This window comes from Cannabis sativa, chromosome X, assembly GCF_029168945.1.
Source record: "Cannabis sativa cultivar Pink pepper isolate KNU-18-1 chromosome X, ASM2916894v1, whole genome shotgun sequence".
In the NCBI taxonomy this organism is placed as follows: domain Eukaryota; kingdom Viridiplantae; phylum Streptophyta; class Magnoliopsida; order Rosales; family Cannabaceae; genus Cannabis; species Cannabis sativa.
The window spans coordinates 16,650,558-16,676,158 of record NC_083610.1 but is presented as its reverse complement, the minus strand read 5'-3'; the positions used below and the strand labels follow the sequence as shown (position 1 = coordinate 16,676,158).

At 34.0% G+C, this 25,601-nt stretch overlaps 1 protein-coding gene and 1 pseudogene across 1 annotated transcript; both read right to left on the bottom strand.

Moving 5' to 3' along the window:
• Positions 1–3,658: 3,658 nt before the first annotated feature.
• LOC115702715 (uncharacterized) lies at positions 3,659–20,093 on the bottom strand. The gene is made up of 39 exons (XM_030630145.2): positions 19,879–20,093; positions 19,585–19,631; positions 19,213–19,312; positions 18,990–19,097; positions 18,345–18,461; positions 17,864–18,014; positions 16,930–17,177; positions 16,610–16,768; positions 16,094–16,170; positions 15,655–15,772; positions 15,378–15,461; positions 14,912–15,007; positions 14,697–14,798; positions 14,536–14,604; positions 14,066–14,161; positions 13,883–13,990; positions 12,884–12,997; positions 12,549–12,632; positions 10,791–10,919; positions 10,079–10,277; positions 9,646–9,789; positions 9,357–9,400; positions 9,130–9,213; positions 8,959–9,027; positions 8,776–8,852; positions 8,613–8,682; positions 8,144–8,293; positions 7,374–7,439; positions 7,087–7,231; positions 6,879–6,943; positions 6,711–6,776; positions 6,204–6,297; positions 5,719–5,755; positions 5,574–5,631; positions 5,286–5,396; positions 4,913–4,980; positions 4,443–4,509; positions 4,287–4,355; positions 3,659–4,085 (listed from the first exon to the last, which is right to left on the bottom strand). The coding sequence occupies exons 1-39, from the start codon at positions 19,921–19,923 to the stop codon at positions 3,996–3,998; spliced, it is 3,825 nt and encodes a 1,274-aa protein (XP_030486005.2). The 5' UTR covers positions 19,924–20,093; the 3' UTR covers positions 3,659–3,995.
• LOC115703317 (U2 spliceosomal RNA) lies at positions 9,889–10,074 on the bottom strand (annotated as a pseudogene).
• Positions 20,094–25,601: the final 5,508 nt, after the last annotated feature.

Genomic DNA, 25,601 nt, shown 5'->3' with positions numbered 1-25,601 from the left:
GTGTGCACACTCCCTACACCTTTTTGTCAGACGATTATTCCAGACATTTACTTTTTTAAGGTTAAACCTTTTGGCAACACACATCTTGTACAAATGGTGGTCCCCTATTGTCCAACTGCTTTAACGGACGAGCACAATACCTTCTAAGGGACCTAATAGTCAGCTCTTTGCATGTATTTTACCCCATTAGTGGGCTTTTTGCAAAAACTCTAGGCAGATCATAGGCATGTCCATACCTTCCCTTTAGCCTATAAATACCCTTATATTTCCATACAAAGGGGGATGAAAAAGGAAGATAGTCGAAGCTCTGGTAAAATTACTCTAAACTTTCCTCTTATCCAAGAGAAATTAAGAGTACAGAGTTAGGATTTCTTGCATAAACATTGTAAAAAAGATCATATACGCCTTTTAAGGCTAATAGACTGACTCGTTAACTAAGGCTCATTAATGCTTGAACTACGTAAAAATCTCCATCTCCTTTATTATTGCATTTTACTATTTATTAAGCTCTTATTATATTAGTTTTAAAAAATCTCAACAAATATTTTGGTACTTTCCTTAAGAGCTGAAGAAAGATCTAAACCCATAGTGCTATTATAACAATGGTGCTTACTCGAAAAACAATTACCAAAATGACTCCTCAAGGCAGTCTCAACACTGTTTGGAAGACGTAAACCCTCTTTCTCCAGAGCACGCTCAGCTGAGCAATGTGAGGGGAGGGGATACATTAAAAGATGACAACTGACAAGGTGACCCCAGAAAACACCATAAGCATGTTGACGATAACCAATATGCTGATGAGGGAAAAGATGATGATGGAGAGTATGTCAAAGACAGGTACTACAAGGATGGGTATCACTATGAGCAAGACCCTAAGGTGGATCGAGTGTCTAAAGAGTTCCTCGAGACTAAAAAGAAGTTGGCCCATCAAGAAAGCTTTCTCAGAGTGTTGCTCAATAGTTTGTGGAAGGTTTTCATCAAGGTAAACTCTAGAATTCTTGCTTGAATGATGTTTAAATTTCAAGTTAGGTTTGGCTATGCAATTTTGAAAGTCGGTGGTTGTTTATGGTAGGCTTTGTTCTAGAATGATTTCTAAGGTTATTTTGAATAGAATTAAGTTGATTATAGCTGGTTATGTTGGTTTGAGAGAAGAATGAGCAAGTTTGAGTTTGAGAACTCAAACTTGACTCATCAATGGTAGTTTTGGATTTTGTGTTTGTATGTTACTTTTAGTGCTTGAATTGTGTTCTTGGATGTTGTTATAGGTGATCTGGAAGGTTTGGTGAAGTTTGGGTACGAATTGTGCAAGTTTTGGAATTGTTGGAGTTTTCTGGTGTAAACCGATTAACCGGTTCTACAGGTCATGTAGAAATGGTTAACCAGATCACAGGCAGGATCCCAAAAAATTCTATTTTTCTAATTCGTGTCATTTTTAGATTTTTGGTTGTGGTGTTTCTTCAATAATTAGGGTATTGTCAAGTTGATTATCAATATCGAAACTTGTAGTTGTGAGTTAGGTATCCAGATCGGGTTTTAGCGTGTTATTTACTTATTTGTGTATATGTGACATAGGGCATCCATCTAGCACGTGATTTTTTGTTTAGGTCGGCCAGCACACGAATTCGAAAACAAGGTAAGACTAACATAGAGCATATTTATATATGAATATGTGTATGTGTGATATATGCATGCTATTTGTAATTCATACACTACCACTAGTATGGTAGCAGTACTGAGTGCATTAGTACATTGTATGATGTTTGAAGAGTACAATACGATCTTACCAACACTAGTACATATAGGTGCAGAGTGTATGTTGTACAACACTTAAGGGTACTTGAGGTGCAGAGAAAACCCTACCAACACTCGTACAGTAGCAGTACGTAGTGCATGTGATACAGTGGTCATACCTTAGTAAAGAACGTGCTTACTCATCATATAAGCCTTGTGGATAGGTGTATGGGCGCCTAGATACAAGTCGGTAATATATTGTATGTTATATGCTTTTCTTATTGAGTTTGTTGACTCACAGATATTACTTTCATGTGTAGGTAAAGGAAATGAAAAATTTGAATAGGAATGAGTTCCGAGCTCGAGGGATGCTGTACATGTCGAGACGGTGCGACCTGAAGTGTTCAGTCTCAAGACAACTTAGGTTATATTTTGTAGTCACTGTGCGACATGTTTGTGATATATTATTTTGAAAATGATTGTAAAAGTTTAAATACAGGATCTCGATTGTATGTATGTATATGTATTTATAAAGTTTAAAGTTTTGTTAAAAATATAATTTGGCACGATTTTTAAGGAAATTTCTTTAATTAAAAAATGTGGTACAATAATTAGAAAATTACTGTAGCACCTAAGTATTAGGGCATTATAATTTTGGTATTAGAGCTGCCAGGTTTGTCTACCGAAGATCGTCAAGACATGTACAATCATCATCAAAAGAAAGCTCGACTCACGGTTCAGTAAGCCTTTACTTGTTTAGTAATTTATGTGATTAGAAAAGCATGTTAGGGAGCATAATAGTTTATAGTTATTCAAATGCATTACCTTAAAATCCATAAAGTATGGTACATAGAGTTTATGTGATCGCTGTCTAACCTACCTGACTTATAGATTCGTAGGCTGTCATATTAAATGGACTCCCAGTGAAAAATGAGGAGTTAGGATAACATGGTCGAGACTGGAGGCGGTTGGGGGGTCAAAATCCCTCGAATCCTCGTGGACGCGGCAAAGGCCGTGGAAGGTTTCAGGGTGGTAGACATAAGAATCCACCCCGAAGCTTCTTCAAATTGGGAGCAAAGGTTTGCAGAGATGCAAGCCCAAATTCTTTAACAAGACAAAGAAATTCAGAGGCTGAGACACAAGGTCCTCCTGCAGTGCATTCGCAGTAAACGGCGACCGCTATGGTTCTAGTGGTGCTAGCAAAATAACCTGTTGCTGGCAACCGTATGGAACCACTGTATGAGAGGTTTTGCAAGCAAGCACCTCCATTTTTTTTGGGAGGCATGGATGTTATGACACCTCTAGATTGAATTATTATTAAATTTTATTTTGACAAAACATCAGATCAAGGTTCTATTTGTACTATTTTAAAAAATATAGGATCTATTTTGTCATTTAACAAACAAAATGTCCAATTAATAATTTTTGCAAAACACAAAGTTCAAAATAATATTTATTCAAAAACTAAATAATTTTTTAATTCACTTAATTAATTTTAAAATTTTAATTTTTTTTAATTTTTTTAATCATTCAAAATCTTAAAATATTTAAATTAATTTTTTAAGATTTACTAAAAAAATATTAAATTTTTCTTATTTTTATTTTGAAGAGGTATAATTTGATAGTTGTCAAAATTTAAGAGGCAAAATTAATAATTTTACAAAGACACGTCAGCATTTAAAGTGAGACAAAACTTAACATAAAGACTAAATTTTTATAAATATTAAAAGTTTAAAGGAAATTTTTTAATATATTTTAAGGGGAGAATTAGTATTGTTGAAAGTTAAGGAGCCATATATAAATTATATTTATCACTCGTAGGGTCTGATATGAGTTTTCAAAAAATATAAACTAACAAATCGAGGTATACAATTGTATAACCTATTTATAGATATCAAAATTATTTATAATTTCTAGTCAGCATCAATGATCTCAACAATTACAGTCATATGATTTCATGAATGGGATTTTACAAAACCAAGTGACTTAACTATAGTGTAATATAATATTTAAAGATATTCACATATTTAAAAAGATATTAACAGACTGTTTTCTGTACTAAGTGTCCCTAAATCATGATCCTTGTTAACATTTTTGTATTACTTTAAAAGATCTCATGTCTGCAATAATTGTTACTTTGAATATGTCAAGTCATAATCATTGTCTACATATCTATTACCAGAGTGTGCAACGTTAGAACTTGTCTTGGTCCGAAGAGCACTAATCAATAATAAACCAATGTTTATCATCGCACTTGCCCAAAATCAGCTCAAATTTGATGAAGAATCTTCCTCTCGTTCGTCAAAGCCAATGGTTGTTTTTCTTGTGGTGGGACCAAACAGACTCAACACCACCTGCAAATAACAAAGCAAAACACATCTACTTAAAATGCCCTTTTCAGTATCAATATGACCTTATGATATGAGCTCATATTTGATATCGTTTTTCCTTATTTAACTGGAGAAAATAATATACACACTGATGAACAAGTGTTGTGTTGTGCTGTGTTGTGTTCTACCTAACAAGAAGTTGGAAAGGAAGCTAAATGAACTTACAGGTAAAAATACAAGGCCATGCAAGAAACCAATGAGGACCAACGCCAGGTACATCTGAAAATAATAAACCTGCAAAAACAAGCCACTTGTTTTCACTCTTCATCTGGGGAGGCATCAAAATCGTTTAAAATGGGAAACGAAAACAAATTCAAATACCACAAAAATTTCTGATTTTGAGAAGTAAAGTACAATGACTCCAACGAGCTTTGTAAGCGTAATTCCACTGCAAAATGAGAAACAAGACAGAAAATGATTAATGAAATCACTGCTCGCCCTCAAAGAAACAAAACCGAGAACTTTTTCAAGTATACTGATTAAAAAATTTAGCTGAAAAGACAATGGCCTCTTTTACAGGACAATTGATCGAATAAAACAAACTATCTACATAGAGACTTCTCTACTCTTCTCCATTCTCAAACAACCTGGGTTTTAATATAAAATAAAAGCTGTTCATTATATGTTTAAGGCGAATTTTCAGTAGACTTTGCTTATCAAGGACTATATACAAGAATAAATCATTAAATTATCAATCAGCCTGAAAATGTTGACATAGAAAAGAGTCAGCTAACTTAAGTACCAGGAATGTCAACAAGACTCAATAGGAGAAAAGAGAATGTGTAATCAACCTGAAAACAGAAGCACCCATAGTACTGAGAGCCTTTTTCATGCGTTGGTTCCTATCTCCATGGCTTACCTGTAAAATTGCATAACAAGTTAGTAGTCTAGTAATAACTTTAAAAACCATTTGACGGACAGAACATAATTCTGCAGACAGATGCAAGCCTGATAACATCCCCAAAGGGCTGCAATATACCAGTGAAGACAGTTTTATACTCTCAGGGCGAGAGAGCAAAATGAAATCACTGATTTAATAACCTATCATACATAATGTAAAGCTATTTTCTTTTCTAACAAAATAATGCTTCAAAATCACTTCAACCAACAAAATTATAAGAGTCCTCCCAGATCAAATATATCTGGAGATGTTTCAGTACGAACCAAGTATGCATGTGTGATATGTACACAGAACTCAACAGCAATCCCGATCGACATTATGAGGTTGACAACTGAGACTGCATTTAGTTGGATGCCCAAAATTGCCATTACACCCTGAGATAAAGGCAAGTCAGTGCCCTTGTAATGAACTAAGAGAAAAGAAAATGACAATGAAACATTCGATGGCTGGTAGCAAAGCAAAACAATAACGATTAGACATTAACAAATACACACAATCAGAAAATATGTATATAAATTTATATGATGCTTAATTTTCAAGGAAAACTATACCATCAGGTCCACAACAATCATAGCCAAAATGAGTAAAATGATTAGTGAACTCCATAGACTGCCAAAAGAAACCATGTTAATGTATTAAATTCCAATATAAATAGTAAAGATGTTTCCATATTTGAGATTCAATGTGAATTCAAACCTCGAAGTTATAAGCATACAGACAACAAAAATAGCACCTGCCATAAAGAGCACAAGAAATAATTTTAGTGACCACTGACTATTCAAAATAAAGCTGAAATTGCATAAACCTCTACCGAGTTCAAGTGAGAATAAAAACCCAAAGTTCATTAATAAAGAGGAACATGTCAGAATTATTCGAGATTAACAGCATTCTTAAATAAAAAATAACAGTAGTCTCAAAGGAAAATTAGCTAAATACAACAAGCTCTACCAGCCTAAAGTATTCAAAATTGGATTTAGAAAAAAACAAGTCCATGTTACAAAACATGAAGAAAATGAACAGGGCCTGAAGCATGACCAAAAAACTAAGGGAAGCAAAATCTTCAAAAAAAGAGTAATAATAATATATATAAAAACACACAAATGAACAAACAAATTACACGCTCAGCTATGAAAATGAGCTTATATACAAGAGTACATATATATAGTATATAGAATACCAACCGAGCGCTAGAGCAATGTCTGTTAAGGCTATTCTCCATATATCAAGATATTGCTCGAAAAAAATATAGAACACAGAGTACGGAAAGATTTGCATCTGCATCAAAGAAATAATGTAATCAAACATTTCTCTAAATAAGAAAGCAATGCTGCTAATAAAGAAGGGGGAAAAAAACTTGCTAAAGAAATTGTGCTTAGGAACCAGCAAAAAGATAATTATAAGCCCTATGTCCGCACATGCTGAAATATTCACCATCTCATCCTGCCTTGTAATTTTTAAAGCAAGGTTGATTACATGTTATTATGCTTCAATTCCACCACGATGAAAGAAGTGCCATGGTCACATATGATATGAAGGCAATAACAGTTTGAAAAGCGAATATCCTCAATTAAAATTTTTTTAAAAAAAAGGCAGGAGAGTGCAGGTTCAATTTCTATGTATAAAAAGAAAAGTAACAATCCTAAAAGGAGCACAAATAATTGGAGTTATGCGGTTGACTGGAATAAAACCTTCAAAGATGCAGAAACTCGTGAGCTGAATTCCCTGGCAGCTTTTATTGAGTTGACATAATCAGCCTGATGAAAATGAAAATTACATACAATAAACGCAATGAAAGTTTAGGTGCAAAAATAATCAAAATAATAATATTTCATAGATTTACAAACAGACAGCTATACTTGTTTGTTCACTGGTGTGTGATATGTACGGAATTCAGAGGCTTGTATAATACCACTCTCATAACCTGAAAACAGGTAAGAACAAAATTTTTGAAACAAACTCATCTATTAGGAACACCATGCAGTTTTTAATACAGAGTATACATATAAACACATCTTAATTTGAAGCTAGTTTATGGTGGAATCAACGACTGCTAATCTTACAGACCATTCAGATCCACACTGTTGGTATATGCCCCATGGCCGCCCTTGGCACAATCAGCAGATGGTAGTGCATTCAGGAACCATGGAAGCTTCTCCATAAACTGGGCTGTAGATGGACGATCATTGACCAAATCTGAGTGCCGAAAGCACTGTTAACAATTTAAAAACTTCAGTGCCTTGCCTTTTCTTCAAACATTTACTAATGTCAATGCAATAATATTACATATAACACCTTACAACAACTACAGACAACCAATTAAGTTTAAAGAAACCAGAATAAGGGCGCCTTACTGTAGTACAGTCTTTGCAAACTCCACCTAAACCACAAGGAGATTCATCAGGTGGACAGCATGGCGGCTGGAAAGATAGAAAGATCCACTCAGTAATCGAATGGTTCATTTAGAGAGGATGAAGAAAAAGCTACTAGTATACAGAAAGTAGACAGCTCAGATGATTAGCTAATGGAAGATAGGAAAATAAGTTACACGACTAGCTGATAATGAACAGATCAGTACAACAGTGGTAGATATTTCCAAAAATGAAAGAATGCCATTTACAATATATAAAATCTGCCCAACATACCCCTAGCCCCTATACTGAATTTAAAGTAATAATAATAAATAAAATAAAATAAAAAAGCTTAAAATCATATCATTAAAGGGTAAAAAATTTATTTATGTGCGCCTTCACATTAATCAATAAACGATTTAGGAACGTGCACATGCGTAATAGTAATTACCAAACTCTGATCAGTTCAATTTAGTGCACTATGTCACTTTTTATGAAAATGAATTCTCCACCCAGAAAAGTAATCATAATAAATAAATATTAGTGCCTAAGAACAGCTAAATTGACAATAAGTGATGTTTAGGGTTCTACCTGACCAACATTTCAAAGTGCATCAAACAAAAGCATGGAAAAATAAACCCTGGCTCAGCCAAGAGAAATATTGTACAAGCATCGGGTTCACCCACATGCATGAATAAAAAATTTATAACTTAGGAAGTCAAAGCACTAATAGCAAGCCCTATGTCCTGGGAAAGGAAAAGGATATGACCAACCTGATCATCAGGTGGGCAATAAGAGCCATTAATAAACTTCCGACAGCAACCAAAAGCCTCTGGTGAGGTCCACACAAGAAAATCATCAAGCCAAGATGCCGCTGGCTTAGCAATGTAGCTTGATTCTGGTGTTGAAGATGCTCTTGATATCTGCAATAGACGATAAGAGGTGTATGGTTTATTCTTCATTCCTTATACATAAAAGATTTAACTTTACTTGCCTTTCCACAATTGAAAAAGTTTTGAAGCATCATCAACCGAGAGAGAACTATGGACATGACATATGCCAATACGTAACACTCATTTAAGGCAGAAAGAGAGACAATACAAAAAACTGCAATCACTTACAGAACAAGACTCGAGAGTTGTAAAACTGAGGTTTAACGACATTATATTAGGGAAATTGATATGGAAAATAATTTTGCACAATCCAACTCTGCATCATATTGTTCTTGAGACATTCTATTACCTCATTCAAAAGAGAGATGGAATCACAGCCACTGATAGAGCACAGTTTGTTTGTTTGCCTTGATTGTGAGCTGAAAAGACAAAAATGACACTAATGTAAAAAAGCTAATATTCCAAATGAGCTCATTAATAACAAGGATATTATAATAAAGTTAACAGCATACCTGTAGTTGAAATCCTTAACAACAAAATACAAAGGTGGTCCAACTCTGAGATACTTGGAAAGATTATCAAAATACCCCTGCAGAAAGATAAATCAACCATGAAAACAAGACATGAGAATTAATGGAAAGGAAAATTCATTAGAAGAGAGATAAAGACAAAAGGATAAGAGCAGAAGAGAAAACCTGAAGATACGAATCACGGGGAAGAACAATCTGCTGCTCTAAACCAGGTTCAATTCTTGTAGATAGTGCCTACAAGGATAAAATACAAGAAGAGTTCACAACATTGTGTACTCAGAGAACTAAAAGCTAAAATGGAAGAGTAACTAAAGGGAAGTTTGTAGATCCACTTACAATGCTTGCTAAGGTAAATGCTAAAAATATTGCAATGACAACCATCTTAACAGCCCAAATTCCAAGAATAGGGGCATGAACTTCCTACAACAAAACAGAAGTTAATTGAGAGAAACAGACAGCCTATTATGTTCTCAACAAGAAATTGGAAACTAAAGTTTCCAAACATATTGTTAGAAAATTTAGTATCTCTCCAAAAGCAAAAGCATAACTTCATTGAAAAATACCTCCATATATCGGGTCAGCAAACCAGTTCTTCTGTGACTGCTCCCTGAAAAGACATGCACATTACTCAATGACGGAGCTAGGGGGCTGGAGGATTTAAAAAATAAAAATAAATAATTTTTTTTATTTTTTACATGTGTTGGCCCCCTTTTAAATTTCGATTTGGCTCTGCCATTGGCATTACAGAATTTGTAGCAGTTTGCAACACACACGCACACCAAAAAAAAAGAGAGTATTGCCTAAACACAACAGATGACAGACATAATACAGAATAAAGCTTCGAAGGAATACCTTCACTAGGATCCACAGACAAGGAAGGGATCTTTATGCATGGAAAACAATCAATCCTGTTATCCTCAGCTCTTGAAAAGTCAAAGACTATCAAGGCTACAAAAGCAGTAACTTGCAGAAAGAAGTCCAATAGAACAGCCAAAGCTAGCAAATGAAACACAATAGATTAAGTTTAAAGGAAAGAAAAGTTCTAACATACTTCTCAGAATTTTTCTTTTCCTTTCATTTTTTTTTTTAATTTTGGTGAGGTGCGCCAGGCCCATGTGATAGTGCAAAGCTTGGCAATGCATGAAAGCCCCAATAGCAGGCTATTGGAGTGGGCTTTCCCTCTCAAAAATAAATTTAACATTGTGTGGACCATTGGTCCATATCAGATGTTAAACTAATAAGAACAGATACTACACAGAAATGAAATGAAAAATCAGTAAGACACCTGCAAACATGGAAAAGACTCGGCAAGCTGGCATAGAAATGAAACTTCCAACTGCAAATGCTAGAATCTCAGATAAACTAGCTAGTGTTATGGACGGACCAACTTCAACAAGTGCATTACTTATTCGTTGTTCTATAGATAACTCCAAGGATTGACGTTTAACAGCATGTACCAATATACACATGTTATCTACACCTACCTGATTACAGTAGCCAAAAGGAAGAACATATTAGATTATATAACATGAATACTTGTTGAACAGGTAAAGAAAGAGGGTGGGAGAAAAGGTTGATAAAAACACTAGCATAAAGCTTCACTATTTCACAGGATATCCTTTAGAGGGAAGAAAATAAATTAAAAATGAATGACAAGGCTTTATTATCCGGTTTTGTAGCCACTTTATTAAGCTTGTAAAAAAGTTACAAAATATCAAGCATCAAAAGCCAAAGACCTGGGAAGATCTAAAATAAAGTATGAAGGTGAAAAATAAAATTTGAAACACGCATGATAAATTAAGGTCAATGCAGAAGAAGGGATAAAAAGAATATGCGGATGTAGAGACCAACTAGAGCCATATAGCTCTGATGATTCTTATTCTATGTCTAGAGCCATAAGACTGACTAACTTAAATTATAGATTACATGCAAGAGCACTAAAAAGTCACATTAGACTATTTACTCAAAGACTCATTAAGAAATTATAAATAACTTACAGCCAGAACAAGGAAAGGAATGACTTCCATTATAATTAATGTTGATTTGACTCCAAGAGCACTAAAAAGTCCCACAGAACCTAGGACTGAGAGCATGACTAGAACAACTCCTGAAAGACCAAGAAGAACCTGGAAAACAGTAGATTAAGATCAGTGATATATCTAATGAAGCATAAACCAATTATTAAAAACTCAAGCATAATATATAAATGATAATATTCTCCTAGAAAGCTTTAGACATTGAAATGACTGAAGGTTGTAGAAATGCAGTAACTATGTAAGGAAGAAAGCATAATTAAAGTAAAACTCTGCAAGCATGTATTCATCTATGTAATATACCCAAATTTACCAACAACTACGACTACACCGTGTAAAGCAAAACCCGGAAAAAAAAAAAGAGAGGCAATTAAAAGAAGAGAAAAGTCTCATAAATCCCCAATATGTGAGTAAAAAATCAGGGCAATGAGTCCTAAATCAGAGAATCCACCCATCATTAGGAACATAAATATATGTCTGTTTCAACCCAGTCCTCACAAGTTATCCAAGTTTCAACACGAACATCTGCAAGTTACATATGTTTAGTGACCCGATCAAGACCACCAGATAGTGTTCCCTTGTTTTGTCAGGGTTTTTACTTGCGTAACAGGGTAATAAATAGTAAGATATTGATGCTTAAATGCATAGTCACATGCTAGTGCTCATATAAATACCCTTACAGTATGCATGCATTCAAACCAAGACTTTAAAATCTGGAACCAAGTTGTTAGTCTTATCAGCTACAGCAGCAGAACTAATACTATGATAAAGACATATAAACTTGGTAACAAATAAATACTATGGAGGAGAATAAAAAGGGGAAGCAGTTTTCTAAAATTATATAAATACAGATAATCAGAAAAAAGGGAAATTCTAGCAGCAAAGAAATCCCGATGGGCTAAAGGACAGTCATGGACGATGGCAACAACGACGGGAAAGCAGCAGCAACAGCAACGGTGATGAAGGATGGGAACAAGAAATATAACCAAGGAAGATAACAACAGCAACCATTTTTAGGTTTTATTTATTTTGCTAATTTATTATTTATTTTCAACCATTAGATTCATTTAATCTAAGGGTCTATAAACTTATTGCTTCAATTTCTCTAATTTTTTCAACTAGGTTAGGAGTGTTTGTTTAACGAAATAATTACGTAGTGACCATGTAATTAGAGGTACTCTCTAATTCTCAGCTTGTCTTTGAGAATTGAGTGTAATTATACTTTGTAATTACAAAATGCTACTATATTTAGACAATTAATTATTATCCAACGTTATTTTTTATGTAATTACTAACTCGTTAATAAACGTAAAAATTCATATGTGATTACTACTTGACATCCAGACTCACCTTGTATACTAATTACTATGTTGGTAGTAATTACACAACCTAATAATTACACTGTTACTTCCAAATACATACACCAGCATGTTTGTATAGTAGCAAATTTATCACTTACAGCATGTTCTGAGATAATAGTTTCCCAAAACTTTAAGACAAATTTATCTTTTCTGACTCTTTGAGCAAATATTTTCCAAAATGATAGTTAGAATTTTTTAAAAAGATTGTTACCATTTTTAAATTGAAACACAGGTCAATTCTTGGAACCAAAGATCAATTCAAGACAAAAATTGAAAGGCAATTGTTTGCATACACAAAACTAGCATTGGAAAATACATGCACAAGAAATAAAGGAAATAAGTGATGTTAAAGGTAAAATACCTTGGATGAGAGGTAGAAAGAAGATAATCGAGGAGCATCTCCCAAGGTCACTGATATGTAAGCAAACATAACAAGATAGCTTACCTGAAATGATTTGGGACATGTAAGACTGTTTTATTTGTTATATTTAAAACTCATTCAATGAATGATTAAATGAAGAAGGTCTATCAATTTTATTAGCAGTTGGTCCCACAAAAAAAAATAATTATTAGCAATTGGGGCAATAAATTATCAAACAAACTTATATTTCTCCCCCCTTACCTCCCACCTTCACCAAAACAACCCCAAACCCACCCCTCAAAATAAATAAATGTAACTGAAGAGTGAAGACTTACCACAATGGTTATAACATCTGCGGTACTCTCTCGTTTCAACTCCTCCTCAATTGAACTCTCAGAAGAAAATGAAAGGGTAAGATTGCTAGAATGAACCATAGGCAGCAATTCCTCCTATTTTCAACAATAAAATTGCAATAATCATTTCAAAGGAATTCACATGGGGTTATGAAAGGCTTGCTTGACAATATTTTTATTTTCTGTTTCTAAAAAATAAATGAATGAATATAATCTCAAAATATATTGATAGAACAACTTCACTCTTCATTCAACTTGTAAAAACAAAAGAAAGCAGCAAAAAGCTAGGAAATAGAAACGTGGACCTCACAAAATGCGGTTAAGAAAATATGAAGCAAAGCGAACACAATAACTAAGGCCTTCTTTTCCATAACACGTGTATTACAAATACCGCTTCAATTAAAAGAAGCCAGGAGATTTTAAATTAAGCCACTTCACCTAAGTTTAGAACAGAGAAGAAATAAAGAAAATATAAATAAACCCCCAAAAAGGAACTCCAGTTTCTTTTCTGTTCAGTTTGTCTCAAGTAACTGACAAATTGCTTTTAAAATGCATATCAACTCCCAATCCAGATAAGATATTACTTACGTTCATTTGCTATTAGAGAATTCTTTACACTACATTATTAAGGAAATCGGTTTCTTGAACCCAGGATAATTTGAAGTCTAGGTTAATGTATCCCAGATTAATATGAATCTAAAGTTTTTTAAACCATGGGATTGCAAGGCAATAGAAATTCTTTTAGGAGCATTAGAAAATAAATAGCAACAAAATGAATTTTCATCCAGTACAAAATGTCCAGGAGGTTCAGTGCAAAGCAAAACTTAAATATAAAAAATAAATAAATAAGCAGCACTAGCTACGTTGAGTGTCACCTGAAACCCCTACACGGTGAGATACAAGCCTCATGCATAAGAGAATTGAAGCAAGAAATTCAAGCATAAATAAAGAGTGTAAAAAACAGATCACCAGTCCTCATACCTTTGCTAACTTTATAAAAGCCTTTTCCCAGGCAAGTGACCTCCCATTCTCACCTCCTACTTTGTCGACCGCATTATTAACAGGGTAGGTGACAACAAATGCAGAAGCCTGAAAATTCAAAGATTAGTTATAAATCAATTCGCCAAGTAGCAAGATACCTGAACAGCATATAGATACCCTTACCTCTGAATAATTGTTGCCAGGAAACCCTCCTAATGCAGTGCTTGGATCAAGTGGAGCCTCGAATGCACTCAAACATGTGTCGGCGGTAGTGTAATGCTGAAGGCGGGAAGTAGAAATGGATAATATTCAATTTAGCATTATAAAATATATCTTTTAAAATAGAAATTATGTAGCTACAAGTCAGATACAAGGGAGAGAAATACTTAACTAAGACATGCTATCAACCAATAACTAAACAAAAATTGAGCACATAAGAGGAGAGAGAAAACTTTCAGGAAGTAAAAAATCGAACACTTCAGATAACTAGTTTAAGAAGTTCATATTTGAAATTCTAATCCATAGAATGTTAATTAACCAAATGCTAGAAATAATATGATATTGAATCTTGCTTCATAAAAGTGATTACAAGAAATAAGCACAAATGCAACCAAAACAAAGCATTGAACAAAATAAAATGAAGGCATACATACCTGAAAACAATACTCAGCATGTTCGACTCCTCCATACATGTCATAGTTATCAGGGTCCATTTTGTAATACTATACACAGACAGAGAGGGGAATATTTAAGATTGACCTACACTTATTCTACCTTACAAAATTCCACTTATTCGAACTACACAACATTTAACCTGCAGAATACTTTGAGTGGCACAGTCCTGGCCTAGGGGCTTCATGCAAATGTCAGTCAGAGATACCGCTGAACCGGAGTAATTTGCACGAATTCCATCAACCTGTCAAAATGTGCTATGTGAATGGCTAGTGGAATGCATGGAAGGAATGTATAGCCTCTCAAATAAGCAAAAAAAAAAACTGATTGAAGAGTAGCATCAATCATTTATACTACCTTCTTCTGTATTTCAAAAAGTAACTGAATATTATCCTCCGTAATAATACTTGGTTGCTTTCCCAGATTCGGATCAGGAATGGTTGCTATTATGAGCTAAAATCACAACAAATGAAATAAAAATAGTAGGATAATATCAGGAAAGTTATGTACAAAAAAATATATAGATCATTACAAATCATCAAAATCCTTTATAGGGCATCTGAATTTCTTTTTCTTTTTTAAAGAGCAAACACAAATTGGGGTTGATATTGTCAATTTACACTCATATTGTTGCTTTGCATTGCATAACTGCAACACAGTAAAACATGTTAAGCCTGTTTAAGTAACCTTGTAGAAACAAAACTATACAATACACATGGAATAATGACAAATATCTTCCCATGAAAAATAAAGAAGGCCAATAAATAAATAAAACCATGCAAACGATAGAAAAGTAAGACTTTATAAAAAGAAATATTGAAACCTGTTCAATTCGGTAGAAGGGAGCAAGATGGCTGTCAAAGAACTGTTTCTCCTCTGCCGCCCTACTTCCAGGGCCTACCCAAAGCTGCAATGATTTTTACATCAGACTTCCACAAATAGACAGGACTTTGTTTTGTTGCAACAAAATTGCACATAATGAATCTCAAGAAGTTTCTGAAAATTGCAGTGTTTAACGAGTGCAACTTATACAAAAATAACCACCTCAAGAACAATGTTTTTTATACTGAGAAAAAAAGGTGGGAGAAAGAATGTGATACCTTCTCTGGCCGTGTCTCCACATTAAAACGAACTAGACCAACACAAAGCACAAGAACAATTGCTAGCGAGGAACAAAGGACAAGAGAGGGATTTCTAGCAACCCAGGCTCCATAACCCCTGATGCATACAAAAATTACTTAACAGATACTTTGAACACTTCGTTTTTTTCAAAAAAGAGAAAGAGGCCACTTGTCTTAGACTCCCCCCCATACCTTGGTAAACAAAAGTTTAGTACAAAAATAGGAAAAAGCAGAAACACACAACAACAGACCACGTCATCAATTCTTTTTACATCAACACACTCCACTCCCTACATAAGTCTAGGAAGTTGAAATTCTCAAAATGTTTCGTTCTAAAAACCCATGTGACTGTCCAAAATCTAACAGTCAAACCTGAAAAAATTTGACATGTATTCTGAGCAATAGTAGAAGTGCAAACCTGAAAAAGTTTGACATGTATTTTTGAACAGCAGGTTGTTGGATTCCATCTGGAACTTGTGACACTATTTCAATCCCCTGCAACGATTGTAAAGGTGCAAAAAGTCAATAAGAAATAAATAAGCACATATACAGATAAATTATCTGCATAAGAATTAAGAGCATCTCAAGTCAACTAGTACCTATGTTACTGCAACTTTTCAGAAACCCACAGAAAAATATTTACAATCCAAATGTTGAAAGCAAGCTCGTCATGGCTATACCAAACAACAAAGAGTTGTCTGATTCACTTAAAAGAATGTTCTCAATGCTTGTATGCTAGTAAAGTCATTCAATGAACTCCATTACCATTCTCAAGTAACTTAAGACTACATTGATATAAGTATACTATGTCTTCCTACTCAGCAAGCAACAACTTTCAAACAGAATTACTAAAACACCAAATGACATTCGATTATAAAAGTTGAACACATCAGAAAAGTAAAAGTAATGTCTACTAGTGGAGAAATCATAGCACCTTGACAGAGTCGATCTCATCATGGAGTACATTCAATAGTGGTTCCACGCTAGACGAAGGTATTCTCCTCTCTCTAGTACGATGAGAAAAACTCCATGCTAGGAATGCAGATATGAGAACTATATACAAGATAGTGACTGAAAGTTCAATGCATCGGACCTGAAATTTTAATTAGTTACTTAAATAATCACATGGCTGAAAAACACTGAGCTCACAACATCCTTAAAGAGCCAAGAAGAATAATTTAGTCAGTATGTGAAGCCAAGATAAGCAGAAAAATTTTAAACAGAGAGAATTTAACTATATGTGTTGACTCCAACCTTGAGAGGTCCGAATTTAAGTGTGCAGGTATCTTCTTTAGATGGGGAAGGAGGATCAATATTAGAGCATGCAGGAGATAGAGGGCAATCGCCACAAGAACACCCCAGTGAAGTGTCAGCACATGAATAAACAGATACGTTCATTGGATCCATTCCATTTGGTTTAGAAATACTTGACTTAAAGTTGATGGAATAAGGTGAACCGGGAAATCCAGGAGGTGCTTTCTGACCTATAAATGCAAACCATTCTGTACAAATAGATTGGAAAAAAGAAGTCACTCATTGGGTTGTAAATTGCAATGAAATCAAGAGATGCAACATAATGAAACAGGCAACAAAATTTTGTAGGAAAAGGTCAATGGTAATTATATTATAGGCACTATGCGCAGTCACAAACAAAAAGTAATTACAATAATAATTAAAACAACGACAACAACATAAAGAAAAATGATAATGCAAATGCAACCATGCATTTACTAATATGATATGGTCCGCTCATATTGTAAGTTACAGTTTTTATAAGAAATCGAGAACGGAACTGCCAGCCTTTAATAAGTAAAAACGGCCTAAACTTCAACAAAAAAAAAAATTCTAACCAAATTAGCCCCTGACAAACAAATTTGCAAAAGTGAAGGTAACCAAATTAGCATATCGAATTCACTAAGCCCCTATTTGTTGGTGTTCTTCATTTTCTGCCTGACAATACTTGCTGTGAAATGTTAGATCACATTTAGGACTGAACAGAATTTCAGCTCTTAAAATAAGTATATTATAAGATTAAAAATGTTGTCACATATTGCAATTTTAGTGAACACATAAGAAATGACAAAAACAGCATGGAACTTAGGGTGGGACAGCCGTTAGTAACAGTTAAAGTAGCACAATAACAAATAGTGTGTCTGCTGATAAACTTTCCCATAAAATATTGGTTCACCTTTGAAACTTTTAGCACCAGCCCCAATAAATTCCATAGCCCGTGTGTTCATGGTCCCAAACTTTACATCCTTGCAAGAGTTGAAAAGCCCTTCACCAAAATTATCCGTAATGTAATAGTCAATGCCATCCACAGTCAAATTTCCATTAACCTGAAAAGACATTTACCACACTAATGATAATCAAGGATAGAATAGCAGCTTCTGTAAAAATAATGGTAAACATGTTATTGGTATACCATGCACCTGCTAAGTTCATTATATTTGCTATCAATGTTCAGTCGTGGTGATAGATGTTCAAAAAAGATAAACAAAGAGCATACACTTCAAAAAAAATGTGTAATATTAGCACCAAAACATGTGCATTATAAATTTATCAAGTTCCTCAAACATACTGGACAGCCAACAAACCAGAATACATCAGAAGAGCAGCAAAGAGTAACCACTGTAACATGATCTAAATACTAAAATAGGATATCTGACCTCAGAGGTAGAAGTCACGTTGATAAATATACTCTGATTTGGTGAGCAAGAAAGTTCACAGAATAAATTTAAAAAGTTCCTCAAGCATGCTGGACAGCCAACGAGAAAAGGAATGGCCTGCAATAAAATATATACAAAAGTTCACAACAAAGAAAAAATTAGTATCCCTCAATACTAGATCATACAGTGTCTCTGTAGGCCTAAATTTTACTGAAAAATCTTAATAAGAATTGAAAGAGCATACTGATTTATACATTAGCTTAATTTCCACCAAAACAAAGAAACACAAATCTCAAAAACAAATATTGAGTAAGATCTAACAGCTTGGACTATAACTAAGTTAGCATAGAAAAAGGACTTGAGTATGCAAATAACCAAGCTGTTAGATGTAAATATACAAATATATCAAAGAAAGCAAAACCAAAATGACTTCATAAAAATATTATGTATACTAATATACCAAAGAAAGCAAAACAAAAATGACTTCATAAAAAATAATTCTGGGGAGTACAATGCATTTCCACAATAAAAAGTAGGTCATATATGGTTCCAAAGATGGATAAAACTTAACCATTATAAATACATATCTGTTAAAATAAACGCCAACAACAATATCTTCATCAGATATGTTGAAAATATCCTTACTTGTTGCACTTGAGTTCGTAATGTATCGAACTGGGTCTCCGTGCAACAAACATTCCCACTTATTGACGGACACAAACTTTGGATTTTGGCAGAAAACAGCTCGTCAGGCTACAAAGGAAGTAAAATAATAAGTCAATCAGTAATAATTAGTAAATGATAATGACATAGAATGTAACCGTGTATGTACATGCCACAGTTACTGTAGCCAGAGAGCAGAGGCTACCTTAACAGCTTCGGAACCATAAGGACAATTCAAAACTTTCCCATCACTGCGTTCGCCACATATATCATACATCGCACAGTACTCTTTTGTATGTTTTTTCCTAACCAGCAGATAGCAACCATATCACAATTTAGTGTACAACAAAGAAGAAAGCATTCAAGAAGGTCATGACACTCGATATTAACAGCACGAAATTTTGGCATTAACAAAAAAGTTTAACAAGCTATGAAGTTTGTGTTCCACTACTAGACATGGTCCAATACTAGTCAATGGAGTAACATAGATCTCTTCAAACAAGACATAAATGCATAGATAAATAAACCAATAACAACGACCCAAATTCCAATCATTAATGCTCAATTTGCTTCTTACCCAAATGCCTGTGAATTCACAGTCTTCAAAGAAGCGATGAACATAACCTGCAGCAATAGGAAGTAAAGTTTACACATTCAATATCTTTTCAATTTTCACAACATAGTCAAAATTACAGTAAAACATGAAACCATCAATTTTCACACTTCTGACGATATTGCAGAACCATCCATTTCGATAATATTAATATGTAAATATAGATATAATTGACTAAATCAATTCAAAATGAGTTGATCACTACTGAAAATACTACAAGGCAGCCAATTTCGAAACAAAAAAACGCGAGTTTCGAACCTGTAAAAGATAAATAGCGCAGAAGAATCCCCGAAAGGAAGCCATTTCTTCAGCCTGAAGAAAATAGTTGGTGCTATATGTTTCTAATTCTGAAAATTAGAATGGAGCGATCTTAAAACAAAAGAAAAGTCCTTTAAAACGGTTAGTGGTAGTGATGTGGGTCGGGTTTGGTTTGGTTCGGTTTTGCACTGGGAGAGTCAAACAAGAAAGAAATGAAAGCGAGAGTAATTAATGATAAAACGACAGATTACTGAATAAACGACACCAAAATTACACAAGAGATCACTAGGATTTGAATAGTACAACGTGGAGCATAAAAGTAAAGCCACCTGATACAAAAACATGTGGTAGAGGTGCCGTACTTGAGAAAAATATTGCTCGGCATCTGACGCCTATTTATTATTTTAGAATATTTTATTTGTTATATCTATACTTTTTTACTAAATTGTAATTGGAATCAGAATAATTAATGAAAAAAATGTATCAATTTAAATTAAAAAATAATCGGAAATAATATTATATTATGATATTTACTAAATTCCCCAAAGGAAAACCAAAATCGTATTATTTTCTTTTGAAGGGAAACCGGTATAGGTTAAAATAACCAAAGTAACAAAGTTACGCAAGCAGAGGAGGATTTTCTTCCATCTATAACAGTTCATTGTCTATCCTAAGGACATGCAGAGATACCCCAAGAGAACTAGACAATAAAACCATAATATCAGAAAAGAAAATCTCAAAACTGAAAGTTGTCACTTCCGATCCACTAATAGAACACCTACAAAATAAAGAGAAAAATATTAATACATAATAAATATTTAATAAAAAAAAAAAAGAAATTTCCCTTACAAAACTAAAATATAATAAAATAAAATATAAAATTTTATATAAATAGTCACATAATTCTCTGATGTAAATACTAGAACTTATCTATTCTCATCTCCATTGTCATTATTAGAACATGTAATTATTTTCTGTTTATAGATTTTTAAGGGGTATATTTATCTTTTTCATTTTTAATTAATAAAATTAAAATTAAAATAAAATAAGAAATGAAAAGAAAAGGCATTCCCTATAAAAATGGGTGAGAACTTTTCTCTTTGTTTTCTCCCTAATTTGTGTGGGTCTCACTAGTTTACCATTTTCAAAATTTAGTAAACAATTGTATGGGAATTAATACCATATCATTCATTCTCATTCCCTTTAAGTAAACATATAACATGTTTACTAATAAGTAATGGAAATCAATAGTAAGGTAATCATTCTTTCACATTTGTTTACTTGCATTATTAAAATTAGGAAAGGGGGAAGTTAATTAAATAAGGGAGAAAAGAAAGGGAGAACTTCCCCCACTAATTTTGTAAGGGGCCATTAAGGGTAATGGATTTTTATTATTTTTATTTTATTTTTAATATTAAATATATAATGACAATTTTGTCCTTTAAAATATGTCTTACAAAATAACTATCATATAATATAGTTTAACTCAAAAAGGCAATTTAGTCAATTTAAGCATTCCGATTACGTTTCCTAATAAAGTAAACAAGATAAATCACAATTATTCCATTTCTAAAAAAATTTAGTAAACAACATATTACTAATATTGATTCCGATTATTTTTCATTTATTCCGTTACATTTTTCTATTAATTTATTTCGATCCTGATTACTGTATAGTAAACGTGCCATAAGTGTGCTTGTTCCTCCCTTCTTCCTTACTATGACAAGTTTTTGTGAAATAACTTCGAGAAGAAAAAAGAAGGCATTAAGAGATTCTCTTGGCCCAACCCTAGACACTCTAAGATCCTTTTCCAAATCTGCTCCCATTTCGAGTCAAGAGATAGATAAATGGACACATCCCATCTATACCCCTTCTTTCTTTTCATGGACAAAGTTTGCCAGTTTTTACATCTAATCTAGGATCTACATATACAACATATATTACTCTCAAAGGCGAATTTCACGGTATCAAGTACTACAAGATGTGATATACTGTCAGATAGTTATTAGGATCCTATGAGAAAGAGTGTATGATTCAAGGAAAAGTTTCAAGATTATTTAAAGCTTTAGTTTCTTTCTTTGATGGCAACAAGGGAGAATATTATATAGGTAGAAGAACTAATTTCAAAGACAAGTACAATGAAAGTGAATAACAATGAGTCAATTAGGAGTGCAACTAATTATTCTGATGAATACGAGGCTATGGGAAGTGATACTGACGAAGACGAAGAAGGTTGGGTAGTTGATGAGAATATGGTTACCCAAATTGGTAACTTGTAAATTGTTGGAGGAATATTCTTTAAGAGAAGATGTAATCGAAAGTTTATAAGAACTATATTTAGGAGAATGTGGAAAACTGAAATGTGGAGAGTTAAGATTATGAAGCATGATAATATCAGCACCTTTGCTGGTTTTTTCTTTGACTTTGAGAAGGACTATCAAAAGGCAAAAAGTCAACTTCCATGGACTTTTAAAGGGGGTTTCATGATTGTGAAGGACTAGCCTAAATCGGGACAATGGGAGGATGTGGTGCTTGATAAAGTTCTTGTTTGGATACGTATGGCCGATTTTCCTCTCAAAGGTTTTAACCTTCCTAATGTTAAGAGATTGGGTGCGTTGGCGGGGAAATGATTGAAGTTAATTGGAGTAATAACCACAAAATGTTGTTGAGCTGCTATGTTAGAATTTTGATTGCTTTGTCAATTAATCAAAGTATTATGGTTGGGAAACACATGAAGATGGATGGAATCAAACACTGGATTTATTTTAAGTTTAAGAAGCCACTCTTGCTCTGTTTCGCTTGTGGAAAATGGGGCATGATCAGAAGGAATGCATGGAGGCAAAAATATTGGAAAAAAGCAATACAGGGAAGATGGTTCAGCTTTATGGAGATTGGCTTAACATGGATTGCTCGATTAAGCATTTCTTTGAAGCTCATGGAGAGATCAAAAATAAAAGTAGTGGAAAAGAAAGTTTGGGAGGGAAAATTGGAGGTGCAAAGGGTGGTTCTCGAAGATGTCACTTTTCAACAAAATAGAGTAGACTCGAAACTTCCCGATTCGCGACTAATTTGTTAATATTCTACTTTGCTGAAAAGGTAAAATATCGAAGTGTGAATTTGACTTGTCACAAATCATAGCTCTCGTTTACCACGGAAAAACAATCAGATGCTCGAGACAAAATTGAAGTCGGATAAGCACAACTTAGCGCACCAGCCTATATGTTAACCTGGGCGCTAGTTTCTCTTCAGAGAGTTTCCCGAGGCTTATATTGTTACTTCTATGGCATTCGAGATTGGGAACGAGGTCTCCTACCCCATTTTGGACCGAGATAAGAAAAATGTATGGAGCAAAATTTGCATTTGAAGAGCGGAACATGCGAACCAGGTTGTACATCAAACTGGGCAGCGTGGGTGTTGGGGCCATGTTTGGCCCTCAAATGATCTTATTTGCTTCCCGAGAACACTTGTATCTTCGTTATTTATGAAAACATAAAAATGTTCAGGACACTTCTCGAAAAAGTACTTAAAACAGACCTAGGTTGACAAAACGTCAACCTGGGCGTTGGGACCAGGCACCAGGTCAACATGGGCGCTGAGTCCTAGTTTTGACCACCAGATGACTCAGTTTGACCCCCGAAAATGCTCACATCAATTGTTGGTGAAAACGGAGAATATGCTCCGAAGACTTTGTCAGAGTTGTCATTGGAAATGGCCTAGGTTGATAATATGTCAACCTGGGCACTCAGACCTAGCACCAAGTCAACTTGGGCAATGGATCCCAGTTTTGGCCTTTAGGTCGATCCGTTTCTTTCTCGAAAGCACTTGGTTCCTGATTTTGGATAAAAATGAAGAAAATACTTGGGAATAGGGCTGAGCAAAAAATCTAGAAAACCGTTCAAACTGTTCAAACCGACCTACCGAACACCGTTAAAACCGAAACCGTTTAAACCAAAAACCGAAAAAACCGTTAACGGTTAAAATCGCCTTTAAATGGTCGGTTTTTATTTCGGTAGCAAACCGACCGAAAAAACCGAAACCGACTGAATTTATAAAAAATATAAATAAATTTATATATGTATACTATTTAAGTTAAGTTTATGTATATATATATAAAAGTTATATTATTATTATATTAATATTAATAAATAAAAAAATAGTTTACGTATAAAAATAGTTTAGGTATACATATATATATTCTCCAACTCCAACACTGCTCTCTTCGTCTCTCTCGCTTAGTAACTCTCTTTTTCTATCTCTGTTAATTTTTCATTTAAAAGGCTAAAGTTATTAAGGAACTAATTATATCTCTTCTCAGTATCATAAATTACAGTAATTGATTAAATCTTCAAAAATCTCAAAGCCTCCATTCCATGAATTAATTACAGTGAGGGGCTGCTTTTTTCAATATTCATTATCTTTCTCTATCTTTCTCATATTCATACAAAATTTTCTCTTTTCTCATACATTCTTTCAATTTTGCATATACTAAAGTACTAAAGTATAAGAAATCAGCAAGAAGAAATAAGCTAAAAAATAGATTCTAACTTTCCTTTAAATTTGATAATATTTTACAAAAAAAAAAAAATCTGGCTTTAGCCAACCGACCAAACCGCGTTTACATTGGCCTGGTTTCTAAGTGTGATTTCCTATATTGGCCTGGCTTGCCGATTACACCAATCCAGACCGAAAACTGAAATTTGGATTTTTTAATAAAAAAAAAACCGACCAAACCGACCAATGCTCAGCCCTACTTGGGAACATCTTCAAAAAAAAAGTGGTTAGAAGCGCCCCAGGTTGCAACATGCCAACCTGGGTGCTGAGTGCATCACCAGGTTGACCTGGGCACCGGATTCCTCAAACAGGAAGTGTTCTAATTCTAATCTCGGTGCCTCTATTGTGTTTGTGACAGGTCTTATTCATGCCTAAGTGCAAGATTTGAGCAATTTGTACTAAGAAATACCTAAAAACTGAAACCCTAGCTCAGGATGTTTGGGCACTGGGTGAAACCCTAAGTGCTCGGGTTGGCTTTCGGGATGCTGATTCGACATTTTTTCAGTTCTCAGGCTTCAGACTTGGAGTCTTCTTGACTTGTTGGTTCAAAATACTGAAGGATGGTGACTTGGAAACACTTTGGCGGTTCCAAATACCCATTTTGGAGCCCCCGAAGTCAACCTAAGCATAGGGCTAAGAACCCTTCCAAGAGTTGACTGCTATGACTTGGGACACTTAACTCCATGAACGTTTTCCTTTTTGTCATGTGTTAAATATTGATGTCCACATCATCAGGATTCATTTTCGTGTAAACATAAAGATCCAAAACTTTTACGTGTTTATTTCATCGTTTAACAAATCATATTTTAGAATGTTAAATTATTATGTTAATAATTAAACATACATAGCATCTTAGATCCTAGTAAAATAAATTTAAACAATTATAATAATGTGTTGTAGGCTTGGTTATCATGCAGTGATCATTGAATCTAATTGTGCCAATGTAGTTCGTGCTATCAACAATTATATTATCGATCAGTCTTATCTAGGATATGTTATTAGGAATATTCTTGCTTATTGTAGTTCTTTTAGTAGTATATCTTTTAGTTTTTGTCCTAAGATAGTCAACTGATTATGTTTGTGGCATGGCTAATGTATTCACGATGTAATCCAGGAGGACATTTGTTAATCAATTTATCATGGGCACTCTTTTCCCTCATAAAGTGTATCCC